A 26,051-nucleotide genomic window follows, 5' to 3' on the forward strand; every position below is an offset into this window, starting at 1 on the left:
GGTGGAAGTTCTCGGTTGGGACGGGGGGAGGGGGCCCCATTGAGCAGTACTACATGGGCGATCAAGTGTTTATTCTTGATCCTGGGGCGGGTACAATTGGCATTGGTATTTTGGAAGCAGGAAGGCGTTGGCGAACTACAAGCCCACCACCACATCATCATACCCACCATATTGAAGGCGTGCCATCTTCCTCGATATGGATGGTTAGCTACTACTCATCGCTAGCCAAGCTTCACTTCTTTGGACAACATGCCAGGCTTGGCAGTTGGACATGTATTTTTAATCACATTCAACAGTTAGGCTAGCCCTGAACCTACGTGGGCTATTCTGGGACTGAAAGCACTTGCACCTGGTGGCAATCTCTAACCAGCGCTGAGCAGCCATCGTTATTAGATATAGGGTACAAGCTCCCGCAAACTCCGGCTTGTGTTTGTGGCGGCCTAGAAACCAGATTCCATGCGAAAGCAATCTATCATGTAGAATACACACACAGCTTTAACCGTGTTCGACCATCCTAGTTTAGTTGTACTGCGCGTAGGCTGCAGTGGAGTTGAACTTCAAGTTGCCCTTGATGACCTTGTCCACGGCGCTGAGGAAATCCTTCTCCGAAGCCACCTTTCGTCGTGCCCGGATGGCGAACATGCCGGCTTCTGTGCACACGCTGCGCAGCTCGGCACCGGTTGCGTTGGGGCAGAGGCGTGAGATGAGCTCCCACCGGATATCGCGCTCGACGGACATGCTCTTGGCGTGGATTCGCAAGATGTTGGCTCGCCCCTCGAGGTCTGGGAGAGAGAACTCGATCTTCCGGTCGATACGACCGGGCCTCATGAGGGCAGGATCGAGCGTGGATGGCCTGTTGGTGGCAAACATTACTTTGATGTTGCCACGGGCGTCGAAGCCGTCGAGCTGGGTGATGAGCTCCAGCATGGTTCTCTGCACCTCGTTGTCGCCTCCGGCACCATCGTCGAACCGGGCTCCACCGATGGCGTCGATCTCGTCGAAGAAGATGATACAGGCCTTCTTTGTCCTGGCCATCTCGAACAGTTCTCGGACCATCCTCGCGCCTTCACCCACATACTTCTGAACCAGTTCACTCCCAATAACCCTGATGAAAGTCGCATCTGTCCTGTTCGCAACCGCCCTTGCGCAGAGCGTCTTTCCGGTTCCTGGGGGGCCGTAGAGCAGAGCGCCCTTTGGAGGATCGATTCCCAGGTTGACGAACCGCTCGGGAGATAGGAGCGGCATCTCGACGACCTCACGTAGCTTCTCCACCTGCTCTTTGCAGCCACCGACGTCTCCGTATGTGACATCAGGTTTCTCCTCGACCGTCATCATGGTGACGCTGGCATCGATCTTGGGAGGAAGAGGGAGTAATATCTGGTACTTGTTCCGGTCGACACCGACACGCATGCCCTCCTCGATATCTGTCGGGCTGACACGCTCTCCGAGTTGCACGACGAACTTTGCGATTTGCTTGACGTTGATAACATATTTGCTCTTCGCATCGTCCTTCTCGTCGGGGATAATCTTCGTGCAGCGGGCCACCTGCAAGGGCTGTTCTTCTTGCATGCGTTGTTTGTCGGCGGCAACATCCCATAGATGGGGAGGGGCGAGCCCAGTGTCTGATTCCTAATCTAGAAGTTAGCGTTGCGATCGGAAAAGGTGTTCCGGTCCAACGCGATAGCTTACCTTGACGCCGATCTTCTCGTCGACACTTTGTTGCTTCTCCTTGATCTGCTGCTCGAGCTTCTTGATCGCTGCTCCGTATGGCGCAGCGCCGTAAGTCTTCAGTACCTGGATATCCCTATTGACATTCGGGCAATCAGCAACGATGCGAACTTTGTGTATCTTGGTCTGAGAGTAACCCACTCATCTGACAAAGGCGTGATCTTCTTCTCCTCAACCTCATCATCGGCGAACTTTTTGTTATACTTCTCCCAGTCTTGACCGGTGGCAGAAGGCTGTGGCTAGTTAGACAGATCAACAGACCATAGGGGAGTGGCCAGACCTACCATGGTTGCGGCTGAAGGAGGGCTCGGAAGTCCTGAAAGTGAGATAGGGCTTTCGGGATCAAAATGGTAGAGTAAAGGTGATGGCGGGAAGCAAGAGTAAATGGAAGTGATGATCTGGAAGGCGGCGACAGATGGAAGCTCAAAGTTCAGGTACCTAGGTACCGCGTATGTTGCTGTCAGCCTGGTGCCGTCACCTGGGCTCCATCACTCAGCTCGGAACTGTGGCGCCGTTCTCTCCGACTTATGCATATGTGCAGCTACCTAGCTAATCCCAAGAAGGTTAGTGACAGGAATCCGGGCCCCTCGTTACTTTGAAAGTGAACAAAAAATTCCAGCCCACTCGAAGCAGATAGAGCTTCCCCAGTGATTGCCTAGTCGCGAACCAACAACACGTACAACCCTACGAGAGCTCACCATCAGAACTCAATTTCTATTCCTCCTTCCCAAACTTAAATCCAACTTCCGACTGAAAATGGCGACGGCGGTGCAAACCGGTGGCAACCAGTCAAATGCCGCCTTCAAAGTATGCTTCATTGCTGTGCCCAGGCCATGAGCTTGTTGCTGATTAGGACTCTAGGATAAAGAGAAGCCGATGGCTGTCCGGTCTGCCAACATCGTTGCGGCGAGAGGTATTCATAACCCGCAGTTTCTCTTAGCAAAGCTTTGCTAACGGTTCTTAGCTGTCGCCGATGCTATCAGAACCTCTCTCGGACCGCGAGGCATGGACAAGATGATCCGAAGTGGGAAGGGCGAGACCATAATCACAAACGACGGAAGTACAATGCTCAAGAGCATGTCGGTCTTGCACCCTACGGCGAAGATGCTTGTGAACCTGTCAAACGCCCAAGATGTGGAGGCTGGAGATGGCACAACATCAGTAGTGGTTATCTGTGGCAGCCTGCTGGGCGCCGCAGACCGGTTACTATCCAAGGGAGTCCATCCTTCGATCATATCCGAGGCCTTCCAGAGAGCGGCAGCCGCCGCGGTAAAGGTGCTCCACGACATGTCGCTTCCCATCTCCCTGACAGACACCGCTGCTCTCCTCCAAGCCGCCAATACGTCGCTCTCCTCCAAGATCGTGTCACAATACTCGAACCTGCTCGGTCCCATGGCCGTAAACTCTGTTATGAAGACAATAGACATGAAATCAGCGGACAATGTCGATCTCAGGAACATCCGGATAATCAAGAAAGTGGGAGGCACAATCGAGGATAGCGAGCTGGTGGACGGATTGGTCCTCACCCAGCCAGTTATCAAGAGTGCCGGCGGGCCTCTGAGAATGGAGAAGGCCAGGATCGGTCTGATCCAGTTCCAGCTGAGCCCCCCCAAGCCAGATGTAAGACTCCCTGGACCCCCTTAGATTCGCCCCTTTTCAAAAAGAACCTGCGAGCTGACCACTTGCTCTCATCAGATGGAGAACACAATCTCCGTAAATGACTACAGGCAGATGGACAAGATCGTCAAGGAAGAGCGCATGTACCTCCTCAACATGGTGAAGAAGATCAAGAAGGCGAAGTGCAACGTGCTCTTCATCCAAAAGTCCATCCTCCGCGACGCGGTGAACGACCTCTCCCTCCACTTCCTCCAGCGCCTGGGGATCCTGGCGGTCAAGGACATTGAGCGCGACGAGGTCGAGTTCATCTGCAAGTCGACGGGCTGCAAGCCCATCGCCGACATCGACAGCTTCACCGAGGACAAGCTCGGGTCGGCCGACCTGATCGAGGAGGTCCAGAGCTCGGGCAGCCGCATGGTCAAGGTGACCGGCGCCAAGGCGACCGGCAAGACGGTGTCCGTGGTCGTCCGGGGCGCCAACTCCCTCATCCTCGACGAGGTGGAGCGGTCGCTGCACGACGCCCTGTGCGTGGTGCGCTGCCTGGTCAAGAAGAAGGCGCTCATCGCCGGCGGCGGCGCCCCCGAGATCGAGATCGCGGCCCAGCTCAGCCGCGCCTCGCGCGAGCTGGCCGGCACCGAGTCCATCTGCTGGAAGGCCTTCGCCGACGCCATGGAGGTCATCCCCACCACGCTGGCCGAGAACGCGGGGCTCAACAGCATCAAGGTCGTCACCGAGCTGCGCCACCGCCACGAAATGGGCGAGCGCAACGCCGGCGTCAGCATCAAGAGCGGCGGCGTCAACGCCAACATTGCAAAGGAGAACGTCCTCCAGCCCCTGCTCGTCAGCACCAGCGCCATCGAGCTGGCCGCCGAGACCGTGAAGATGATACTGCGGATCGACGATATCGCCCTGAGCAGGTAGATGGGATGGGATGGGGGCGAGAGAGGGAGGGGTTATTAAGACGGGCCTGGGGCTGGCTTGGGGGCCTCTTGTGAGTGGGTGTAGGACTAAATGGAGAGGCCAAGAAATGACCATACAGAAAGGGAAGAGAGTGATAAAAACGAGGGGTTGACAAATCTTTACACTGTATGGGATACAACGCCTCGCAACTAGACAAGACTTCTCGAACACTTAAGTAATGCAAATGGCCCGTCGAACGAAAGCCGAGAAGGGGAGGAGGCAAGAGAACTTTGAGATGTGGCCCATCCATCTTATAGGGGTAATACCCATTCGCGAAAGTCGATCAATCTGCTCTGAATTATCATCTGATCTGCCGGCCGCCCTTTTTGCATCCGGACTAACTGGTGATACTACTACTGTACAAGAGCAACGCCGTGTGCCACGAAAGCCAGGTTTTGTTGTTGCCGGGAAAGTTGAAGAAAGAAAAAGCAAAGATGAGAGAGAGCCTAGTTCTCGGTTAGTTCTCAAAAGCCATGCATGGTGCGGCTTCTTAAGCCTCGCCAGTCCGTCCGATCACGGCTGCCAGCCCGGCTTTCTCGTTCGCCAAACACCCCCGCCAGCGCGGAAAATGAAGCAGAAGCTTCGGCAGGGCTAGTAGTTAAGCTCGCCACCACCCCCTCCAGAGACCTGGTCCAGGTCCTCATAACTTTTGAGGGTCCGGCCCTGGACAGCCTCGCGAGGACCCATAGCGGCACCTCCGGCAGCCCCGTCACCCCACCGGCTAGCCGGACCGCCCCGGCCCCGGCCCCCGCCCCCCATGGGCCCGCCCATGCCGCCATCCGCGCCCCAGCGGGGGTTCGACCGGCGGTCGTAAGGACCGGTCCGGTTGTTGAAGCGGTTGCCCATGGCGCCGCCCCGGCGGATCGGACCGGCACCTCGCTCGTCGCCTCCCGGAGGATGCCACCCAGCCGCCGCTGCACCCATGGGAGGTGCGCCCATCATGTTCGGAGGGAACATGGGCATGGGGAAGTTGGGGAAGTTCATCATGCTGCTCATGGCATAATTCTGCAGGTTGAATCCTCTCGGAGTACCCGCTGGCTGTTGGCCATTCGAAGGCGGGAAGTGCCCGTTGGAATTGGCATCCGTTCGGGACGGTGCGATGTGGGCGGGATCAAGCACATAGGCATTGATCAACTCGAACTGTATTTCTCTCAAGTTAGTCATCGGCCAAGCACAAGAGATAAATGGATGCAAGCTGACCTCTTCTTTGAGTTTCTCAAGCCACTCCGGGTGACGTTTCTCAACGTGCTTCTTCCAGAAATGATCCTCTTTGAAGAGCTTGCTGCATTCCGGAACTTTGCAGCGCCACTTGTGCTCGTCCTCTTGCTTGACATGCTTGGCCAGCTCCTCGTTGACAGCATCCTCGACCGGCTTTCCGCCCAGCTTCCGGACATCAACAGTGTGAGGCTCAAGAATCTGCATGATCTTGTCCTCGAATGTCTTGACCCAGTTGTAGGCCCGTTGCAGCTGCTGCTCGGTCTTGGAGGAGGTCCGGAACTTGCGCTCTCCTTCAGTCGCCTCACCTTCCTCTACCTCCTCTGTCTCCTTGCGCTTCTTGCCTGGGAAGGGCTCCCCTGAAGCGCTCGCACGCGCGACAGCCTTGGCAGACGAGGACAGGGTGCTGCGCGGCCTGCGAAGATGACCACCCGGGCACTTCCGTGTCAGCTCGTGAATCGAGTCGCTTTCAAAAACGCAGAAGAAGCAAAAGTTGAAGACGCGTCGTAGGTACTCGATCAGGAGGTCCAACTGCTTCTTCTTCACGAGAAGGTCCTCGTCGTCGACCTCATCGTCAACGGCGCCTTCTTCCTCTTCCTCGTCCTCGTCCGCCTCCCCGATATCCCGTTCTTCTCCTTCCTCATCCATTGCCTCGTCCATGCCGACTGCCCGCTGTTTCTTGGTCTTCTTGACGGTCGACGCAGGAGCAACGGCTTGGAGACGGCCGCTGTTCCTCAAATCCTCGACTCTCTCCTCGACCTTGAGAATGGCGTTGAAATCGGATCCAAAGTCCTCCTCGAACTTGTCAACGAGACGCTGGACTAAGCCAAGGTCCTTCTCGATGCGCTCTGGGGCAGAGAACAGGTCCCACAGCGCTTTCTTCCTTGGATTGCTGGGGGGGTTATGGATACCAACGTGGCAAGTGAAGTCGCCACGCTGCTCATCCTTCACAGTCTTGCCGTTGATTGATTCCAGGGCTTTCTCTGCAGTCGAGGCGGGGGCGGGAGACTTGACATCGACTTCGCCGTCTTCATCCTTGACCTCTTCTCGATCCGGCGCAGTAGGGGCTTCCGATGAGGGGTCGAGCATGATCCAACCTATGCGATGATACCTCTTGCTCGGATTGGGATCGCTCAAAGACAGCCATTTGAATCCACCTTCTCCTTCACCCAGGTGCTCTTTGCAGAACGCCTCCAGGTTCTTGCGGCTGACAGATGGGGCGATCGTCTTGATGAGCAAGGTTGGCTGATACAGATTCTCGTCCCGGATGTCGGTGCTGCTAGCGGGGACGAGATCGCCGACACCAAGGACTTCGTTGGTAGCAGTCGCCTCCCCTTCTTCCTTCTCGACGACACCACCGGCGCCATTGCTTTCGCTCTTGGGGATGCCTTCAAGAGTGAAATCATCAAACGTGCCAGACTCAAGCTCTTGCTCCCACTGGGTGTAGCCTGCTCGCCGGAAATCGTTAAGTTGCTGGCGGAAGACATCACGAATCTCAGGAACATAGCGCTCCATGAACCACTGCTCATCCTTGTGCTGCTTCACAAAAGTGTGGGCCATCCTGGCCTGCAGTTCTTCCTTGTACGAGTCGTAGGCAGCCTGTATCTTGGCCTTCTCCTTCTCACGTTCTTCTTGCGCCTCGCGCGTGCCGCGAACACGTTCTGGCTCCCGCCGTCGGCCAGTTCGCTGACGGTCTTTCTCTTCCTTGATCTTCTCATTTGCTCTCCACCATTCGCCAAAGTACGAAAACCCCACCTGATACGGGAGCTTAACGGGATCGGGGATTGGGTTCGTCAACGGCTGGGTGGAACTCGGTCCTGGCTCCTGACCAGGAACATATCGATCGATATTAGCCGGTGGCGAGCCCACTCGTCGCGGACGGTCCTCCCTCTCTCGTGGTGCAGCGTACTCATCGCGGCCGCCACGTCCCCTCGGCTCGTATCGATCAACTGCACCAACAGGAGAGCGAGATCGTCGGCGGGTGCGATCGGGACCTATTTATGGGGGTAAGCAAAGATTCGCAGTGCAAGGAAGGTGCAGTGATCAGATAGAAGGTTGCGCAAAGGAATCCTGAAGTGATAGTGAGTGGGAATGCGAAACGTCATTGTAAACGCACCGGGAGATCTACTGCGATAGAAGTTATCCATCCTATCTTCCTTGCCTCTGGTATCGTCGCGAGTTCCCCACGTTCGATCAGTTGGAGAACGCGCAGAGTCCCGGTAGGAGTTGTAGGAATCCATGGCTCCTCAATGGTTCTGAGCTGAGCGGTGGCTGCCGGGACTTGGTGGGCAGGTGATGAAAGAGGGGAGCCCTCTCCAGAGCTCACAGAGTAGGACTAAGATGCCTTTCGTCGGTGGGCCACGGTTGTTTGCTTCTGCTTGCTAAGTAATCCCGGGAACCCGTCGGGCGCCTGATGTAGACGGATGCGAACTGTTTGGCGACATGATTGCCGTTAGAAAAGACATTCCAAGGGTGTTTGAAAAGAGATGGATAAGGTGTAGACGAGGTAGCAATTGGACCACATGGGCAAAGTAATCGAGGGAAACAGGGCGCATGAAGCCGCCCGACAGAACGAATGAATCTAGACGATGCGACAGGGGACAGTTGGGGGGGACGGGGTGAGCAAAGGGAGGACGGCGTCAATTGACGAGCTGCGGATGGGGCAACATCTATGTGAAAGGGGTTGCAACCAAGGCAGAAGCGCGGCTGGGGAAATAGTAAGAGTAATGAAATCCGGAAGAACGAACAATTTGCGGTAAAGCTAACAGCACGCGTCTCCTAAAGGCGCGTGAAGCAGCGATAAGAGGTTAAACAACCAACTAGGTTCGCATACGAAGGCTGTTTGGGACAGTTCCGGAAGGCGGAGGAGCTGCGCGCGACGGCGAGATCAGATGTGGCTGGGGAAAGTCACGTGGTACGACCACAAACTCTTGGCGAAAGTGGAGAGTGGGTTTCCTAATCTGGAAAGGCAGATATAAATGCTTGCAGAGGACTTCGGGAGAAAAGATATACACTCTCGAGAGAGTGGGAAGAGTATGTTAGGATGAGATAAATTGGCGAGGTCATCTGCTGCAATATCCACTGCGAAACTTCTAACAATTCCAGCTAGATCTTCTTCACCCCGAATCAGCATCAAGAGCCCAAGCTTCACTTCTTCGTTTGTACTTCGTTATGTTGTGCCTTAATCTTGGCGACAGTGCCTTGGGGTGGTTGCGTCACAGGTCATATCAAACATATCAACCTAAGTTCCATATCTGATGCTCGCAAAGCAGCCCCGCCCGACGTGAATTTGTAGTCTTGAATTGCGCCCTTTTCACACAACAAGCAGTCTTAATAAACAATTCCACAGCCGTCAGTATGACCACTTACATCCCTCACTTGACGCTACCCCAGGCCGTCTTCGACAGCCCCGCCGCGTCCATCCTCCTGCCCATCGCTCTGGGAACAGCAGTTGGATATAGCACCAGACGTAAATAGCCCCGACCCGGCCCTCCCTTGTCCCCCGCCTGAGAAGGCCGCAAGCTAAACGTGAACCCCAGCAAGCGAGGCACAAAAGAACCGTCTCGGGCTAAAACAGCCACCCTACAACCCCCCGCCGGCGGTCTTCCCGCCGGTGTGGATGGCCCTGTACGGGCTGATGGGCTACGCGGCCTACCGGGCGGTGCACCACGGGACGTCGCCGCTCAGCGCGCCCGACACCATCCGCGCCGCCCGGCACGGCGCGACGCTGTACACGATCCAGCTGGGCCTGAACCTGGCGTGGATGCCGCTGTTCTTCGGCCTCAGGCGGCCCGTCGAGGCGACCGTCGATATCATCGCCCTGCTCGGCCTCAATGCTTACCTTACCTATCTGTGGGGGTCCGTTGACCGGGTCGCGGGCTGGTGTTTGGTGCCGTATGTCGGCTGGTTGGGCTTTGCTGCTTACCTCTCGGCCGGCGCTGGTTACTTGAACAACTGGGATCTGGGAGACAAAGGGGCTTCGAAGGACGAGAAGCTCGCTTAGGAGAAGGGTTTTGTACGGGTTAACGCGACAGAAAGATAGAAGACATGTAGTCGAAGTTGTAGGTATATATGTATCGTCCCTAATCTATGCCATGCATGATGATGAATACCCGGGCCATGAACAAACCGTATGAAAGACTAAGCCAAGCAGATCTTGCCCATATGTCAATTGTCCGTAAACAAGTGGCAAGTCCCGATCTATACCGCCAACGCCGTGCCATGCGCCAATCATCCTAATATCAGTCCACCACCCACTTGATGCCTCGCATGAGTGGCTTTTCTCTCTCTCCCACTCTCTCTCTCACTGCATGGGCAGGTACGTCTTCAGCCCGTCATAAACCATGAATATAAAGGCCGAACTCGGGGCCGAGCGCAGGACGGTGATTCCGCATCCCCGGTAAAAGCCCCGCAAGCCAGCCTGGTTCCACAACGCCGCCGTCTCCTGCGCGAAGGTCCGTTTGCTGGCCGACTCGCCGATCGGGGTGGTCTGCATCCGGGACTTCACCGTGTCTGCCGGGAAAAATAGGAAGTTGTAGGACATTCCCGCGGACGCTCCGGCGAGCGCCTGCTGCCAGAGGGGGAGGGGCTCGGCGCGGATGTGCTCGAGCTCTGCGTGCGACGTGGCGGACCTTTCGTTGAAGTCGCGGAGTATCTTGGTCGTGGTTTCCTTTGAGCCGAACCAGGCCGCGCATCCGCCGGCCTCCCGGATCAGGGTTCCCAGCTGCCCGTGCCAGAATCCCATTATGCCATGGTGGCGGAAGATGTCTCGAATGACTGGGATCGGCTTCAGCGGCGCCTTGACGACGCCGCCCTCGGTCTCTGGCACCTGGATCTTGCACTTGACCAACTCGATCGGGGTCAATATGAAGGACGTGAAAACGCCCGAGAAGGCACCTGTGAACCAAAGGGCTGGCAGGGGGAGCGGGTCGCCCCTAGGGCATAGGCCCGCCCTGTAGATGGTTTCGCGCCCCACGCGCTCGAAGAAGAATAGACTGCTCGTCTCCAGTGCTGCTCCAAAGAGGGGTGCACTGATGCCGCGGTATAATCCCAGCACACCATCTGCCCGAATGGACTTGCGAAAACAGTCGAGCGGCCCTTTGTATCGTGGGGGGAGGTTGTCGGGCTGTGACTGGAGCCGAACCTTGACGGTATCGAACGGGTACTCGATGTATTTGCCGACGATGCCAGCAACCTGTCCATTGGGAATCAGCAAGCCGTGCCGGTGTTTTTTCAGGATCAAGGGAACTTACGGAACCGTAGACCAGGTCTTCCACTGCCTCCATTGCGGCAGTTCGCGGCCGGAGGGGTAGATGCGACGGGACGGGTGCTGACAAGGGAACCTGGTGCTTAACCTCGACTTGGGTGGGAGAGGCCATTATGTATTACTGAGGACTGCTGGAGGGAGAGGAAGGAACTCGGAAGTGCTGCGCTGTAAGGAGGACGCAGTTGGTTCGAGGCTGGCAGCTCAGCTCAGCGTCGGTTGGATCGTTGGATCGTCGCTCGGTCGGCGCTGCAGGTCGTTGGTTCGGGGTGAGAGGTGAAGAGAGATCCAACGACACGACCGGGTGAAGCAACGGTTATTAAAGTCGGGGATGAAGCCCAACACAGGTGAAGCTGTATGTTTGCCCACATGCAACTAGAGACGCCCATCAACAAATTCGCGAGCCACGGTCAGTTGGTCACCGCTCTCCAGAGGGCCCACGAGTGATCCGATACGCGGAGCGGGGCACTTGGCAGGGCATTGCTCAAAATGGGAATCCGAGAATCGTGGGCATCAAAGACGAGGGAGACAGATTCACCGTGGGGGGATTCAATTGTTCGCTGATCATTGACGCAGATACAAGAGAAACCCTGTCTTTTTGCTGTCGCTGTGGCGGCCTGGCACTCACAGCATCCCGACGTGGGAGAATTCACTTGCCAAATTTTTTGAAAAAAGGGTAATGCGGGTACCCTATCAAGTGGACCTCGGTCCCGTCATGGAGGGGCAGACTTGCGGGTCAAACATTCGGTGGCCGGCACCGGCGCTACTACCAACCTATTTGGGTACCGATAGTCCGAAGCTACATACCTATATGGATCCACTGATCTTGCTAAGCATCAGATTAGATATGGTTACGTGGGTACGTAGGTCTGTAGTCATCTAGGCCCTGATTCCACCCCCATTGCCCCAAAATCCCAACTGCATCTCATAGCCACCTACAACCCTACCCTACCACTGAGAACCCTTTCCTCCAAACCCTGCAAAGTCTTCAGTCTTCTTCGCCCCCCCGCGAACTGGCTTCGATTGCGCTGCCTCATGTCGCCGTAGCTCATCTGGCACCTTGGATATAGAAGACTTGGAGATGATCTGCTTCAGGTCGTACAGCACGTCCGTATCCTCGGGCCCTAGGAATGTGATGGCAACGCCGCTCTTTCCGGCACGACCCGTTCGTCCAATACGATGGGTGTAGGACTCGATGTTCATAGCCATGTTGAAGTTCACGACGAGGGAGACGTCCGACACGTCGATACCACGTCCTGCCAAGTCCGTAGCAACGAGAATGTCCGTCTGTCCGTTCCTTGTAGACGCCAGTGCCGCCTCGCGCTGCTCCTGAGTCTTGCTTCCGTGCAGGGTAACGGCTGAGAAGCCCATGGACTTGATGTCTCTCGCCACGGTGTCACAGTTGCGCTTGATGTTGACGAACACGATGATAGGCGGCTGGAACTGGCCGGAATTGAGGATCTCCTGAAGCCTCTTCTTCCGCTTGTCCTCGCCCGACACGAACTCGACTCGCTGCTCGACCGTCTCGACGGCTTCGCCCGCATTACCAATCGTCACTATTGCCGGCCGCCGGAGATACTTCTTTGCGATTTTCTCAACCAGTGGGGGCATGGTTGCCGTGTACATCATGGTCTGTCGATAGCGGTCCTTGCCCCCCAGGTAGCGGCTCATCAGTTGCGGGTTCTCAGCTTCCTCCGTATCCGGCTTCTCGTTGGTGACGGGCAGCGCATCGAGAATCTTAGTCAGAGGCTCTTCAAATCCCTGGTCAATCATCCGATCGGCCTCATCCATGATGATATAGCAACATTGAGTCAGAACGAGGAGCCGTCGCTCAATGCAGTCGACCAATCTCCCCGGCGTGGCAACGATAATCTCTGCTCCGTTACGCAGCGCATATGCTTGCTCTTCCAAGGAGTGGCCACCGACGATGCTGACAACGGTGAAGCCCAAAGGACCAGCAAACTTTCTTGCTTCGGCTTCGATCTGCTGCACCAACTCACGGGTTGGCGCAAGGATGAGGGCATATGGGCCGTCGTTCTTGGTGAACTCGGTCAGCGGGGGAAGTTCCGAGATGTAGACCAGTAGAGGCAACAGGAACGCAGCAGTTTTTCCGGAACCTGTGACGGCGACGCCGATGAGATCTCGAGCCTGTAGAGCGATGGGGATCGCTGCCCGCTGAATCGGAGAAGGCTCGTCGTATCCAACGTCGGAGATGATGTCGAGAAGCCGTCTCGGAAGGCCAGACTCCTCCCAGTTCCGCATAGGGTTCGGAATGGAACCTCCTTTGGTGGCAATGCCAAAGTCCTCCTTGAAGATGCGCCAGTCGCGCTCCTTCATTTCCGATAGTTTCTTGTCTGACCAGTGTCTGCCAAGACCATTCCGCTCGGAAGCCTGTTTCGCCCGTTGGTGCTGTTCCAGAAGCTGTTGCGCGCGCTCCTCCCCGTGTTCGCGATCGCTCCTGCGGATGGCGTCGGCTTTTCGTCGAACTAGCTCACTTGTCATCTGGTCGCCGTAGCCACCCAGTCTGAAGGCGGGTTCCGGTCGCTCAGCGTAACGAGGATCCGACGGTCGGCTGGTATCATCGTCGGGGTCCCAGTCAAAGTTGAACTTCTTGTCGGTTGTCCTCCGCCGCTTCTTCTTCGCCGAGAACGTCGACTGGTTGACAACAGGGCCCATGTAACGAGCCCTCCTCTCTACCTCGTCATCGCTCTCGATAGATTTACCGTTGGCCTCAGCATCGCGCTTGCCCTTCTGCGGCGGCCGGTTGCTGTTTGGGCCATTTACGCCCTTCCGTCTATCATCGCCATTCTCGACATTTCGCATGGCCTTGGGACCTGTGGGTATGGCCGTCGCTGAGGACGACGGAGCTGACGAAGCTGGCTTCTTGGTGCCATTCTTTTTCGAGCCTTCAGATTGCTTTCGCTTGCGTTCCTCTTCCTCTTTGGCCAACTTCTCGGCTTCGAGCCTCAGTCGTTCTGCCTTTGGGATAAAGCGCGGCCGTGACGCAACCTCTTCTTCAGCTTTCCGCTTTCGCAAAAGCGCGCCCAAATCTGGCGGCTCACGTCGCGACATTATCGGGTGTAAGGTGCGGTGTGTTGGGTCAAGACAGAATCCGAGCAGTATGGATATCCGACGGAAGGTGAGATAGGTTCATTGAAGAAGTCGTGGGTACCTAATTGTCCAGGTACTGCTAACATTTTACGGGCAAAACGCCAACATCCTAAGCCCCACAGTGACAGCCTTGCGCCTGCCCCACTCTTTGTAAGTTTGCAATCCACTCCCTGGCGCGAGCCGAGCGGAAGCTCTTTTTTTTTGGACGGCAACCGTTCTCACATCCGGCAACACTGGTCAGCAGGCGACAACTTCCGAACCCAAGCGACGGGATGGCGAGTCTCTCACAGAACGTCCAATTGGCGAAGTCGCTTCCGCCTCGGCTTCTACGATTCTTTGCCCGATATCCACCGGCCGTCATTCAACCGGCAGAAGCGGCGAAGACTGCTTACCAGCTCGAGACCCCCAACCCCTTCCAGGTGACGAAACATCCGGTAACGGGCAAGTGGCATGACCCTGTCTACTCGCTGCGGAGACAGGCCGATCTGGTGAAGCTGGCGCGGGAACACGGCGTTGAGGAATTGCTACCATACACAAACAAGGGCACAGAGGAACGGATACGGACGAGGGTCGAGCATGGCTTGAGAGTGAAGGGTACCGGTGTGGGAGAGCAAGTCAAGGGCCACAAGCACGAGAGACAGCTGATTGCCAAGTACGCATGCCTTCCCATGGGGAGTTGCCCCCGTAGTTGCGCCTGTCCATGTTCTGACTATACATTTCTAGGATGGAGAAGAGGAGAAAGGCCATTCTCGACATGCCGAACCTTATCAGAGAATGGAAGAGGGTAAGTCACCAGTTCAACAATTAAATCAGATCACCGGAAACATGCTAATATCATGGATTTTAGGTTGGCAAGCGCAATTGGACCAGGTTCCCCAAATAGTGCTCCACGAGGCAGTCCTGTTCTGTTATTTCCATCCCATGTACAGCATAGCATGTATTACCAAATGTACACCATCCCCAGGGCCATATCAGTACTCCTCCACATCTCCATCGATTTTATACACCTTTTAACCCTGTTGCCCTGGAGTGTCTCTTACCCCTGGTTCTTTCTCGCTAGGCTAAGTGTGCTTTTTCATATTGGCAGCATGCTTGTCCGACGACAAACAAGACCTCTCTCTAATGCCGCTATAAGGATCCAACTAACTACTGCAGGTGCGGCTTTGGAATTGGAAGTTTCTTTACTTTGTTATCCCAAGTGGACGGCCAAGCGGATCCTCAACAGGCTCTGCTTTATCTTCCTTCGCCGCCACGACGCCGTGCAAGGGGATCTCTAACCTGGTAGTCTCCTGTTTTCTACCTTCGGCCTAGGTGCAGTGAGGGAAGCCGACCTCGGCTAAGACGCGGAATCCATGACGAGGCTCCTGGCGCAGTTAGACGGGGGAATGGACCTCTGGGCTCCTCGCTATCTTATCCTTGATAGGAGACGATGAGGAGGAGGATACTGATGATGATCACTTGCTAGGGATGCATGAAATTACTGGTGAGCTTCCCGAATGCATCATAGCATTATGGCCGAGGGCACATAAGTGGGTTGGAATAAATAGAGAACGTCTAAGCCCTCGCGCCAAGAAGCATGACGATGTAGAGGAAGCCGACGACGAAAGCCAGGACGTGCATTCTCACAAGTCGAATGGAAGAATGGACGGTGATCATGAAGAGCTCGAATAATCTGACGATAAGGAGGAGCAAGGAGGAGCAGCTGGAAAAGTTGGGTTGAAGGAGCATAGATAGCACAAGGCAAACGTCGTCAGCGTTTGATAGTCAAGCGATAGTACGCTGAGTCCACCCACAGGGTGCTCTCCAGTATCAACCTAATCAACGACAATGGCGAGCTCATCTTCGTTGACAACAAGCTCGTCGGGGACACAGTTCCCCCCTTTTGTGACCTCGAGGAATATACAGTATGTTTCACTATACGCACTGTTAAGCAACCCACCATGCCTCCATGGAAACTTTCCCACACCACACCCACGATTGAAAAAGGTCTTCACGCAAGGAGCGCCTAGGTCTACTAGTCCGTGGGTAAGGAGGAGCCATTGTGTCACAGCTCACAATGTCCTCCACCCCAGCATCCCACGCCGCGCTGGCGAGCTACTACGAGGTCCTGCACATCACCCCGGCAGCCCTTGACAACGCCGACGACCCGGCCCAGACTCTCAAGCGGGCCTATCGCCGGGCCCTGCTCCGGCACCACCCGGACAAGAAGGAGAACACCCCCACCCTTAAGGCCGGCCCTTGCCAGCGCCAGAACCAGCACCAGCCGGCCTTCACCGTCGACCAGATATCCGCCGCCCTCGCCGCCCTCTCCGACCCGCGCCGTCGGGCGGACCACGACCGCGCGCTAAGGCTAGGCCAATTTCCGCATCCGGGGGACCAACAGCAGCAGCAGCAGCAAGGCGCCGACTTCCAGACCGGCGTCGAGACCGCCGACCTGGACGACCTGGCCGTGGACGTGGGTCGGGGTCAGGGTCGGGAACGGGACCAGTGGTACCGCGGGTGCCGGTGCGGCAACCCGCGGGGCTTCCTGCTCGGCGAGGACGACCTCGAGGCGGCCGCCGACTGCGGCGAGCTGATGGTCGGGTGCCAGGACTGCAGCCTGTGGCTGAGGGTACGGTTCGCCGTCGTCGAGGACGAGGACGAGGACGAAGACGAAGACGACGGCGCCGGGCGGTTGTCGGCGGACGACGGCCGCGAGGGCGGTGGTTGAGAGATGCGGAAATTCAATTTCCCCCCTGCTTGTAGCAGCAAAGATTTTGACACACCCCTCCACCTCCCACCCAACCGCCTTGATCAGCTCTGATGCACACACCATGTGTCGGCTGGCGTGTTGCGTGGGCTGCCACGGATGGCACCGGAAGTTCCCAATCGTGGTGTTGGTGACGACGACAAGGTAGAGAGGTCGGCGTTCAGGCCCCGGGTATCTGAGGCCTGACGTGCGCCGCAAAGCCATCATATGCCAATGTGTCCATTGGTGTGCTGACCTGTTCCCCTGAGACGCGTAAATGCTGGGACAATTAAATTCCATCCCGATCAGCCGTCGACCAACCTTCAAGGTGAACTTCTACGGTTCTACCTATCCTGTCTGTTGCGTCAAGGGTGTTGTACCAGGACAATTCCGACGTCTGCGAGGTTGGGGTGGATATCGGGATCTTCAGGGGCCATAGAAGCCAGCACTTCAGTTCGTGACCAAAGATGAGAGGACTAGAGAAACACGGGCATTTTTGTTACAGACAATACACGGATAAGGTGGCCGTCGCAGTGAAGCTAAACGCGGTACTGAGATCACGACGTTGAGAAATCGGATTTTTTTTATTTATTGTCCAGACGATTCTTCGTGTGCATTTAGAGTCTAAAAGGCAAGCAACCGGGAAAAAATAACCCTCCCAACGTGCTCTGCACTCTAGCCCTATTTGCCCTCAGGAGAAGTCGTCGCAAAAGACTTGAACGGTGTATTTGCGCAAAAAAACAAGAGACATGCAAGTTTCTCGGGGGATCTCCAGTGAACACTCCATAGACACCATTCCACCAGGGGATTTGCCAAGATCGACCGGGGGGGTTATCACGAACGCAAGGGAAATGTGTCACTCCGTTTACTCGGCGGCAGCAGCCTTGGGCTCCTCCGAGGTGGCCTGCTCGGCCTTCTCCTCTTGCGGTGCAGCCTCGGCCTGGCCTGCGGCAGCCGCAGGCTCCGCCTCGGACGAAGTCCAAAGAGTCTAGGCGGCGCGTTAGCAGACAAGTCTCGGGATTGTTCAGGCGGGACTGGCACTCACCAAGTTGTCACGGAGGAGCTGCATGATGAGTGTCGAATCCTTGTAGCTCTCCTCGCTAAGGGTGTCAAGTTCTGTGCGAACGCATCGTCAGCATCCCGCTGGGGGGTTACACAGGATCATGGCTCGAGGTAGTGACTTACCCGCAATGGCATCATCAAATGCCTGCTTGGCAAGGTGGCAGGCCTGGTCCGGGGCGTTCAAAATCTCATAGTAGAAGACCGAGAAGTTAAGAGCGAGGCCGAGGCGGATGGGGTGCGTAGGAGGCAGCTCAGTCTGGGCGACCTCCGTGGCAGCCTTGTAGGCGTCGAGGGACTTGTCGGCAGAGTCCTTCCGCTTGTCGCCGACGGCAAACTCGGCGAGGTAGCGGTGGTAATCGCCCTTCCTAGTGGGGTTGTGAGTTCTAGTCCACCGTGAAAAGGTGGAGAGAGAGAGAGTGGACAAACATCTTGTGATAGAAGACCTTGGACTCGCCATTCTTCGCCGAAGGGATCAAGTGCTTGTCGAGAACCTCGAGAATGTCCTCGCAGATCTTGGCAAGCTCGCCCTCGATCTTCTGACGGTATTCCTTAATGAGAGTGACCTGGGTGGAGTTGCCCTTGGACTCCTCCTTCTGCTCGATCGAGGTGACGATTCTCCAAGATGCACGGCGGGCTCCAATGACGTTCTTGTAGGCAACAGACAGAAGGTTCCGCTCCTCGACGGTAAGGTCACGGTCCTCGGAAGCAACAATCTTCATGTTCTCGACCATTTCTGTGTGGCAATGAGAGTCCGTCAGCGTCGCCGGGATCAGGCTCGAATCTCCAGCAGGTGGTACGTACCCTCATAGCGCTCAGCCTGCTCGGCAAGCTTGGCCAGATACACGGCGTCTTCGTGACCCATTTTTGCGAAGTAGGTTTCTATCAGATACGTTGTCAGCGATGGCAGGCCGATTCAAATTTGCGAGGCAGTGTTGCGTGGTGGGTGGTCGGAAGAAGGGCCAGGTAAGATGCAGGAACGGGGCGAGCGGGGATGAAGATGGAAGGTAGGCGCGTCAAGTGGCAGTGTGTGCTGAAAGCAATCTGAAGCAGCACTGATGCTTTGTGTTGGCCTCACGGCTGGCAAAAGGAGGCTCCCCGCTCTCCAGTGGGGCATGCGCGAATGAGCTGACGGAGGCGCGTGTTCGCCAGGGCAGGACGGGATTCGGGGCATCTCGATATCTCCTTCAGTGGCAATTGAAGGCGTTGCTAAAGGCGACAATCGGTGCATCCACGATGCTTGGGAGGGGAGGGGAGAGGTTGAGGCCGCAGGCGATGACGACAGAGGGGGCAACAAGATGCAGGCTGAGGAGAGTAGGCGATACATACCCTTTGCGCTCAACGGCGGGAATGATGTGGTGTTTTGGTTTGTTTGCTTGTTGGGGAAATAGATCACAACAAATTCGAATTGCGGCGGGTGCAGCGAGTTGTTGTGGTGGGAGGGAGGATTTTGTTTTGGGTGAGGTGTAGAGAGGAGGGTGGAAACAAGAATATTGCCTTTTGGGACCGTGTGATTTGGAAGGCTGATCAGTGTTGATGCAGTGGATGGAAAGTTGGGGAGGGCGGGTGAAATTGCGAGGCGGAAAGGGTGATTGACGCCAGTGCTCCCTGTGCTGAGACGCTGGGAAATGCGCTGGAGATGAGTGGGGTTGGGGTACACAGCAGCTCTGACTGGTAGGCGGGCACCTCCCGGTACCACTCCCCACTACCGTTTTCGTCATTTCATTCTACTGTACAGCTCCTGCCCTGGCGCACAGACCAAAAACCACCGACCAGCTGATGCATGTGACCACGTGATGACCTAACCCAGCCCAAACGCAGGATCAACCTTCATTTCCATTTTGGGCTAGAACGAGAGCAGCCACGGCATTCCTCAACGTCACTGCCAGTATCAGCAATCCTGGAACAGCTGCCGTTCCAAGTTCCAGGTCGAGGGGAGACGGCAGATACGTGGTAGGTCTTTGCTCCTATCTGCAGACCGCTTAGTAGGCTGGGGAGGCATTGGATTCTTTCATCTCCCAGCCAGGTTTAGGGCTGGCAGTTTGGAGCTTGGAGCCTCGAGTCCAAATCGGGAGTGTTGATGATGCATAGAGGTCAAAGTTTCATTCATGCGGCTCTCCCTGCATCGAACAGGTAATTCTAAAAACAGTAACTGTAGTCCTTTTGCAGTGAAAGGGTACCTAGACTTTCCGTGGCTTTGGAAACACTGGACACATCAGAGAATTGCTGCTGCCATCCGCAATACTCAAAATATGTTCATCTATGGTGATGTCCTGCCAACAGGATAAAGAACTCTGGGTTCGATAAATTCCGGCCATCTGATTTACCTTTGGGGAACTGTCTAAGAACCTAGTCAAGACTGAAACTTGAGGCTCTGGGCAGCTACATAAGGTAGCTAGCTGATTACGGATCTGGAAAGGGGATTATGCAAAAGGTGAAGTTGTTGGACAACCGAGGCGTCCCAGCAGTGGAAACTTGTAGCCTGAGGCGCTCAGAGCCCGCCCCGCCTTGTCGTCAGCAGCCGGAGCTTGGGCGAAAAAATGCCGCCTCTAACTTGCGTGCTAATCAGGCCACTCACAACACCCCTTCCAGAGGTACAAAGAGGCCGACGTCGACGCCTCAATTCCTCCACCAAAGATAGTGCATCACCAATTGAAGTGCCACGCCCGTTTCCCCGCCATAACAGTGCTTGCATCATCTAGTTAAGCTGTTTATTCCCCGGTATATCCTTCCAAATCTGCCCAAGATGCTTCGGACATCCTTCACCAAGCTCGCCCGCCCCTCCCTCCTCACCTCGGCAAGAGCCTTTACCACCACCACCCGAGCCATGGCCGCAGGCGACACCGGGGCTCCGCCGAAGACTGGCGGCCAAGGGTAGGTTCAATCACCCAGCTCTGGGGCCATCCCCACCTGCCCCGCGTGTCCAGATGCTCCAGCTTGGACGAATGTCCAGGCATGAGCATCTGGACAGAGACCCTGCGAACAAATCATGCTGACAGCCGCCTCCCGCGACCAACAGAGACGCTTTCCAGCGCCGCGAGCAGGCGTTGGAAGACTGGGCCATCAAGCAACGCGAGAAGGAGAAGCTGCTGGAGCTGAAGAAGAAGCTCGCTGAGCAGCAGGCGCACCTCCAGAAGCTGTCTGAACACATGTAAGGAACCCAGCCCCTTAGGGGCCCTCCCTTGGATGAGCCTCGACGGAAAACTAACAAGAGCCCCCCCTCACAGTGACGAGATCACCAAGGATCAGGGTGGCGAGCACAACTAGAGCGGCGACCGACAAGTGTATCTATCTACCTATGCATTGGTGGTAAGGGTCGTGGCTGCCCTATAGCTTGGAAGACAGCAGGACATAGGAAAGCGAGGGAGCTCGGGGCAACTACCTAGTGCAAGACCACGTCAATCTGCGCGCAACCCCGTTCTTCATAGGCCGTTGCCTTTACTACCTTAGTTGTACATGTACATGGCGTTTCGCACCTCCGTCCATCTATCATTCGCACTGCTCCTCTGCTATTCCCTCTGTGCTCTGTGATTCCTAGTCTAGATGGTAGTCTGCATGATTGTTTCGCCATCCAAGCACTCGGGAAGATCGTACAGCCACCATTGATTACCAGCTTCCCACCACCACAAAGCATCCCATATCCCATAAGCTCAGCTCTTAGCGACGACCCATGTACGACTTGTAGAAGCTCTCCGCCGCCTCGCTCTCAGGGCCGCCATACTGGTTGCCCATGTTGCTGCTCGCCTTCTGTGCAGCGGCAACCTTGGCCTGGAGCGCTGCAGCGTTTGTGTCGATCCACTGAAGCTGGCTGAGGTGACCATTGAGGACGCGAACGATCTGGCTCAACTGCATGCTTTTGTCAGTACAGATATCTCCTCGACTAGCAAATGTGTCTCGTAAACTTACCGGGTCATCGGGCTTGCTGCCCTTGCTGAGAGCACTGGACATGTCGTTGATCTCCTTGATCATCTTGGAGAGGTCCTTGCCCATCTCGTCCAACCGGTCAGTCAGCTTTTCGGCCAGTTTGTATGTCCGCTCTCGCTCCTGATCCGGCCCGCCAACCTGCTCGGTCTCGCCGATTCTCTTGGCAAACAGGTCCTCCACCTCCTGCTCGTACCTATCCAACCATGCAGACAGCTCGTCCTGCTGGCTCTCGACGCCAGCAAGCTGGCGCTCAATCTCATTACTGGCTCGCTCGGCCTCGTAGGAGCCAAGGTAGAGCTTCTGGATCTTTTCACCGTTCTCGACGAGCAGCCGGTCCCAGTCTGCGATCTTGGAGGCTTGCTCTTTGAACTCCTTCTGGTATTTCGAGAGATCTGTGGCCCATCTGGTGATAATCTCGTCCATAGTCTTATTCTTCAATCGAGGGAGCTGCGACGGCGGGCCCATAGTTGAGCTTCCATGGGCGGCTCCGGTGTTTCCATTCTGGGTCGTCGAAGCTGCCGTGGTCGCTGCCGCCTCTGCTGGTTTGAAGGCAGTTGCCGGTGTGGCGCCAGAAGTTGCCGCAGTTGTGGAAGTTGCGGATGTCGTAGTTGCGGCTGGAGTCGCGGTTGTGCCGGCACCTCCGAATAAGCTAGGAGTAGCCGCCGACGTGGCTGGCGCGGCGCTGGATGGTGTCGATCCAAAAAGGGACTTTGCTGCCGTTGGCGCTGTGGTAGCCGTCGACGAAGGAGCGGAAGAGGCTGGCGCGCCTCCAAATAAGCCACTTGGTTTGCTCGTCGCAGCGCCACCGAATAGAGTTGAAGCCGCAGAACTTCCTGAAGCCGGCGCAGCAGTAGTCGATGCCGCCTCCTTGGGCTTGGCACCAAACAGCGAGCCCGCCGCCCCGGACGCAGGAGCTGGCTGGGAAGCCGGAGTGGCGCCCCCGCCAAAGAGGCCCGATGATGGCGCGGCCGTCTCCGGTTTCTTCCCGAACGGATTGCTACCAGTGTCTTTGGCTGCATCTCCAAAGAGGGAGACAGCCGATGATTGTGGGTTCGCAGCGGTGGAAGTGGTATTGCCGAATGGTGAAGCTCCAGTGGTACTCGGCGCAGCAGGCTGGCTAGCCTGGGTGCCTCCAGCCTGCTTCGGGGCTTGACCGAAAACAGAGGACGCGGCAGTTGGTTGCAAACTGGCGGGTTGTTGCGAGCTTGCGCCTCCAAAGAAGCCGGCTGTAGGAGGCTTTGAAGTGCCAGTCGGAGGGGCACCAGCCGGAGTGGTCGATCCCAACCCAAACATGGGTTTTGCGGGTGTTGCTTGAGGAGCCGGCATTGCTCCAAACTGGGGGGCGGGTGAAGCCGTTGTCTTTCCGGCGTTTGCAAAGAGTGAAGGTGTCGTGGACGAGCCAGTGCTGGGAGCTTGAGACGTGCCAGCTGCACCGAACAGTCCGCCAGCGGGGAATGCGCCAGTTGTGGCCGGATTCGAGGCCGGGGCGGAGGAAGCGGCTCCCGCTGCAGATGTTCCAAAGAGGTTGGATGAAGGAGCGCTTCCAGCGGTACCAGGTGTGGAGGCGGTAGTGTTACTGCCAAACAAAGAGCTTCCGCCAGACTGCACTGGCTTAGCAGCGCCACCGAAAAGGCCGCCGCCACCACTGCTGCCGCCAGCCTGGCCAAACATTGAGGCTCCCGTAGACGGTGTTGCACTGGAAGCTCCAGTTGTCCCAGTGCTGGTGCTCCCAAACAGTGAGGGTTTCTGACCAGTATTCGAACCTAAATTTCCAAACATATTGGCGGCGCCCGACTGCCCGCTGTTTGCTCCACCAGTCGACGATCCGAAGGAAAGGCTCGGTGGGCCTGCCGCACGCCCAAAGACACTGCCTGAAGCGGGAGCTGAGGTTGTCGTGGCCGATTGGTTTCCGGACGCGGCGCTGGAGAAACTGAAAACAGGGTTGTTCGACATGTTGCGGAAGGAAGTCAGTTGTTAATATGCCGATTAATGCGTTTGCTCGACGAATCCGCGTCGAACGCCGGTCGTGTTTGTGGAATGTCTCTAGGCGGCCGATGGCTATTGGTGCAAGCCAGAGCCTGAAGTGCAAGTCTGGGGCAGAATTGCAAGAAAGCTGAAGGACCTTGAAGGCGGTGAGCGAAAATGGGCCGCTGTTTTTATGCGTTACCAAAGGATACGGCAACGGAGGTACCTCAAGGTACGCAGTACTTTGTTTCCTGGAAGCCACGACGCGCCTGGGGTAAGCTTTTTCAAGAGCCTTGGAGGCTAGGCTGGGCTAGGCTGGGCTAGTTTGTTGGTCCGAGCGTTTGTGTGTGACTTGGCCAGCGCACTTACATAATTTCAACGTCCTATCGACTGTGACGACCCTGAATTGAACCCTTATTTCCCAACGCTTCGATGTCAACCTGGCCTATTTTTACTGAGCACTACCCCACGAAGTCTTATCCTGGCCGTAAGACCTATAACGCGTCTCTATCTGAAACCCCATATTTAGGAACCTCTTGCAAGACCTTGTCGCCTCACCACTGGACTGGCGCGGTGCTAGCACGTATCTATAAAGGACGAAGCAACTCCATATCGCTCCAGACGACTGGGTGAGCTGCTGCCTGAGCCGCTGCCTGAGCTACCATGTCGGGGAGAAGGGATAGTCTCACGCCACCAACAAGGACAGGACTGGCAGATCCCGGTGCTCACGAACTAGGTAAGCCCTCAGTCCAGTCCGCCGATCTGCCCTTCACGATGCTTAGCCCTCAACACCAGATGCCTCGGATTCAGACGACCACTTCTCCGACGCCCAGTCTGGGCCCGCCGAGTCCAATCGAACGTCTCCCATTCCCAAGACAAGGGTTGAGAAAGTAGACAACGACCCATCATACGGAGAAGTCCCGGGCACGGAGGCTTATCGGATGCGCGAAGGGGACGCAGAGCCAGATGAGATAGCAGTCATCCCCGATGCCAGCTACAAGAGCCCGGCATCTGGGTCGGAAGAAGGTTCTCGCCCGCCCACCCCCGGTGGGCATCCCGTTCCCAAGACGGTGGTCGAGGTGACTCCCGACACGGACGGCTCGGTGACGCACCCGGGGGTGGAGAAGAGACACAAGTTTGATCCACCGCCTGATCTGGTCCTCAAGGCCGAGAGCGCAACGGTGAAGGGTGGAGACGGCGAAGAAGCCTCTGGTACGGATGCGTAGCCTTTTCCCTCTTGACCTCGGGTGGCCCCTTTTGTATTTGACTTATCCTGTATTGACTCTTTTCTCCTTACGTAGATACTCCAATATCACCTGCCTTGAAGACCCCAAATACCGCACGTTCAAGGAGAAAATCCTCGGTAGCCTTACAGAGGTCTGCTTTGAGTCCGTCGTCCTCGGGGCCGCGAAGTGCCGGATTAGGGGCAGATCAGGAAGACGGGGACGACTTCGGGGACGACTTCGACGACTTTGAAGAAGTGAATGAAGAAGCCGACTTTGGAGACTTCGATGATGGGTTCCAAGAACCGGATGCACAGCCAGACGCGAGTCCAGCCGCGGCTGCTCCCCCTGCTCCTCGTGCTCCTCCAACATTATCATTCGTACGTCCCAACAGATGGCAATATCTTTCTGCTACTAACTAAGCTGACAATGCCGCTCAGCCAATACCCGATTTCGACGGCCTCGACACAGACGACATATTCGCCGCCACAGAACCCTACCTAGACGCGCTCTTCCCCGAAGACGAGGACGACCCCACCCCCACGGTCCCGTCCGCCCCCAGGGGGGACAACCCCGTCTTCCTGACGCCGCGGAGCGCCTCCCTCTGGTCGCAGCTCGTGGCGCCGCCGCCGCTCCAGCCGCCCGACTGGATCCGGTCGCGCATCCGGCGGCTCTTCCTCGTCTCGCTCGGCGTCCCCGTGGACCTGGACGAGATCCTCCCGGCCTCCAAGCAGAAGAAGCTCGTCCTCCCCTCGCTGCGGCCCGCCAGCTCGTCCGGCTCCCTGCGTGTATCATCCTCGTCCGCCGACGGCGCCCGCCGCTCGCTCTCGCGGCTGCGGCGCGAAGGGGCGAACGCGTCCAGCGCGTCGGTCGACTCGCAGGGCAGGTCGACCGCCGCGGCGGCTGGAGCAGCGGCGGCGGCGGGGCCTGGAGGAGGAGGAGGAGGAGGAGGCACGGACGCAGGCGCGGGCGCGGGCGCGGGAAGGGCGTCAAGGAGGCGGAAGGGCCCGCCAGCGGAGCCGGCATTCGACCTCGTGGCCGCAGAGCAGGTGTGCACGACGACGGACGAGGCGCTCGACGGGATGACGGACGACGAGCTGAGGGCGCACGTCGGCAGGGTGGAGGCGATGCAGGAGACGGCGAAGGAGGTGCTCGAGTACTGGCAGAAGCGGACGGATGAGAAGATTGGGGACAGGGAGGCCTTCGAGGGGGTAATAGAGAACCTCGTAAAACATGCACGAAAAGTGAGGAAATAGGG

The 26,051-nt window shown here is 56.8% G+C and overlaps 12 protein-coding genes across 12 annotated transcripts; 6 read left to right on the plus strand and 6 right to left on the minus strand.

Moving 5' to 3' along the window:
* Positions 1 to 346: 346 nt before the first annotated feature.
* QBC33DRAFT_531245 (P-loop containing nucleoside triphosphate hydrolase protein) lies at positions 347 to 2,238 on the minus strand. The gene is made up of 4 exons (XM_060427289.1): positions 2,013 to 2,238; positions 1,870 to 1,961; positions 1,690 to 1,804; positions 347 to 1,629 (listed from the first exon to the last, which is right to left on the minus strand). The coding sequence occupies exons 1-4, from the start codon at positions 2,013 to 2,015 to the stop codon at positions 520 to 522; spliced, it is 1,320 nt and encodes a 439-aa protein (XP_060285788.1). The 5' UTR covers positions 2,016 to 2,238; the 3' UTR covers positions 347 to 519.
* A 76-nt stretch (positions 2,239 to 2,314) lies between these two features.
* Positions 2,315 to 4,623, plus strand: QBC33DRAFT_609662 (T-complex protein 1 subunit delta). Its single transcript, XM_060432401.1, has 4 exons — positions 2,315 to 2,535; positions 2,590 to 2,641; positions 2,693 to 3,348; positions 3,424 to 4,623. The coding sequence occupies exons 1-4, from the start codon at positions 2,485 to 2,487 to the stop codon at positions 4,264 to 4,266; spliced, it is 1,602 nt and encodes a 533-aa protein (XP_060285789.1). The 5' UTR covers positions 2,315 to 2,484; the 3' UTR covers positions 4,267 to 4,623.
* Positions 4,572 to 7,934, minus strand: QBC33DRAFT_326543 (serrate RNA effector molecule). The gene is made up of 3 exons (XM_060423633.1): positions 7,637 to 7,934; positions 5,506 to 7,514; positions 4,572 to 5,445 (listed from the first exon to the last, which is right to left on the minus strand). Exons 1-3 carry the CDS (start codon positions 7,758 to 7,760, stop codon positions 4,897 to 4,899), a joined length of 2,682 nt encoding a protein of 893 aa, XP_060285790.1. The 5' UTR covers positions 7,761 to 7,934; the 3' UTR covers positions 4,572 to 4,896.
* A 610-nt stretch (positions 7,935 to 8,544) lies between these two features.
* On the plus strand, positions 8,545 to 9,629 carry QBC33DRAFT_567785 (putative translocator protein). The gene is made up of 2 exons (XM_060430500.1): positions 8,545 to 8,989; positions 9,060 to 9,629. Exons 1-2 carry the CDS (start codon positions 8,878 to 8,880, stop codon positions 9,521 to 9,523), a joined length of 576 nt encoding a protein of 191 aa, XP_060285791.1. The 5' UTR covers positions 8,545 to 8,877; the 3' UTR covers positions 9,524 to 9,629.
* A 194-nt stretch (positions 9,630 to 9,823) lies between these two features.
* QBC33DRAFT_447305 (mitochondrial carrier) lies at positions 9,824 to 10,898 on the minus strand (the record flags this gene model as incomplete). Its single annotated transcript, XM_060424424.1, has 2 exons — positions 9,824 to 10,714; positions 10,773 to 10,898. 2 exons carry the CDS (start codon positions 10,896 to 10,898, stop codon positions 9,824 to 9,826), a joined length of 1,017 nt encoding a protein of 338 aa, XP_060285792.1.
* Positions 10,899 to 11,474: 576 nt separating this feature from the next.
* On the minus strand, positions 11,475 to 13,972 carry QBC33DRAFT_531251 (P-loop containing nucleoside triphosphate hydrolase protein). The gene has a single exon (XM_060427290.1). The coding sequence runs from the start codon at positions 13,853 to 13,855 to the stop codon at positions 11,732 to 11,734; it is 2,124 nt and encodes a 707-aa protein (XP_060285793.1). The 5' UTR covers positions 13,856 to 13,972; the 3' UTR covers positions 11,475 to 11,731.
* Positions 13,966 to 15,249, plus strand: QBC33DRAFT_326632 (uncharacterized protein). The gene is made up of 4 exons (XM_060423635.1): positions 13,966 to 14,044; positions 14,136 to 14,546; positions 14,618 to 14,678; positions 14,742 to 15,249. The coding sequence occupies exons 2-4, from the start codon at positions 14,167 to 14,169 to the stop codon at positions 14,775 to 14,777; spliced, it is 477 nt and encodes a 158-aa protein (XP_060285794.1). The 5' UTR covers positions 13,966 to 14,044; positions 14,136 to 14,166; the 3' UTR covers positions 14,778 to 15,249.
* Positions 15,250 to 15,950: 701 nt separating this feature from the next.
* On the plus strand, positions 15,951 to 16,604 carry QBC33DRAFT_556874 (Diphthamide biosynthesis protein 4; the record flags this gene model as incomplete). Its single annotated transcript, XM_060429764.1, has 1 exon — positions 15,951 to 16,604. The coding sequence occupies one exon, from the start codon at positions 15,951 to 15,953 to the stop codon at positions 16,602 to 16,604; it is 654 nt and encodes a 217-aa protein (XP_060285795.1).
* Positions 16,605 to 17,204: 600 nt separating this feature from the next.
* Positions 17,205 to 18,707, minus strand: QBC33DRAFT_326616 (14-3-3 protein). The gene is made up of 5 exons (XM_060423634.1): positions 18,486 to 18,707; positions 18,111 to 18,417; positions 17,808 to 18,049; positions 17,668 to 17,738; positions 17,205 to 17,610 (listed from the first exon to the last, which is right to left on the minus strand). Exons 1-5 carry the CDS (start codon positions 18,544 to 18,546, stop codon positions 17,488 to 17,490), a joined length of 804 nt encoding a protein of 267 aa, XP_060285796.1. The 5' UTR covers positions 18,547 to 18,707; the 3' UTR covers positions 17,205 to 17,487.
* Positions 18,708 to 20,244: 1,537 nt separating this feature from the next.
* QBC33DRAFT_531261 (mitochondrial ATPase inhibitor, IATP-domain-containing protein) lies at positions 20,245 to 21,302 on the plus strand. Its single transcript, XM_060427291.1, has 3 exons — positions 20,245 to 20,555; positions 20,701 to 20,832; positions 20,909 to 21,302. Exons 1-3 carry the CDS (start codon positions 20,428 to 20,430, stop codon positions 20,946 to 20,948), a joined length of 300 nt encoding a protein of 99 aa, XP_060285797.1. The 5' UTR covers positions 20,245 to 20,427; the 3' UTR covers positions 20,949 to 21,302.
* On the minus strand, positions 21,024 to 23,819 carry QBC33DRAFT_567792 (Nsp1-like C-terminal region-domain-containing protein). Its single transcript, XM_060430501.1, has 2 exons — positions 21,588 to 23,819; positions 21,024 to 21,527 (listed from the first exon to the last, which is right to left on the minus strand). Exons 1-2 carry the CDS (start codon positions 23,556 to 23,558, stop codon positions 21,339 to 21,341), a joined length of 2,160 nt encoding a protein of 719 aa, XP_060285798.1. The 5' UTR covers positions 23,559 to 23,819; the 3' UTR covers positions 21,024 to 21,338.
* A 414-nt stretch (positions 23,820 to 24,233) lies between these two features.
* On the plus strand, positions 24,234 to 26,049 carry QBC33DRAFT_556878 (uncharacterized protein; the record flags this gene model as incomplete). The annotated part of the gene is made up of 5 exons (XM_060429765.1): positions 24,234 to 24,306; positions 24,366 to 24,792; positions 24,872 to 24,933; positions 24,995 to 25,173; positions 25,234 to 26,049. The coding sequence occupies 5 exons, from the start codon at positions 24,234 to 24,236 to the stop codon at positions 26,047 to 26,049; spliced, it is 1,557 nt and encodes a 518-aa protein (XP_060285799.1).
* Between the last annotated feature and the right edge of the window lie 2 nt (positions 26,050 to 26,051).

This window comes from Phialemonium atrogriseum (assembly GCF_030411735.1).
Source record: "Phialemonium atrogriseum strain 8032-3 unplaced genomic scaffold QBC33scaffold_6, whole genome shotgun sequence".
NCBI classification, from domain to species: Eukaryota; Fungi; Ascomycota; class Sordariomycetes; order Cephalothecales; family Cephalothecaceae; genus Phialemonium; species Phialemonium atrogriseum.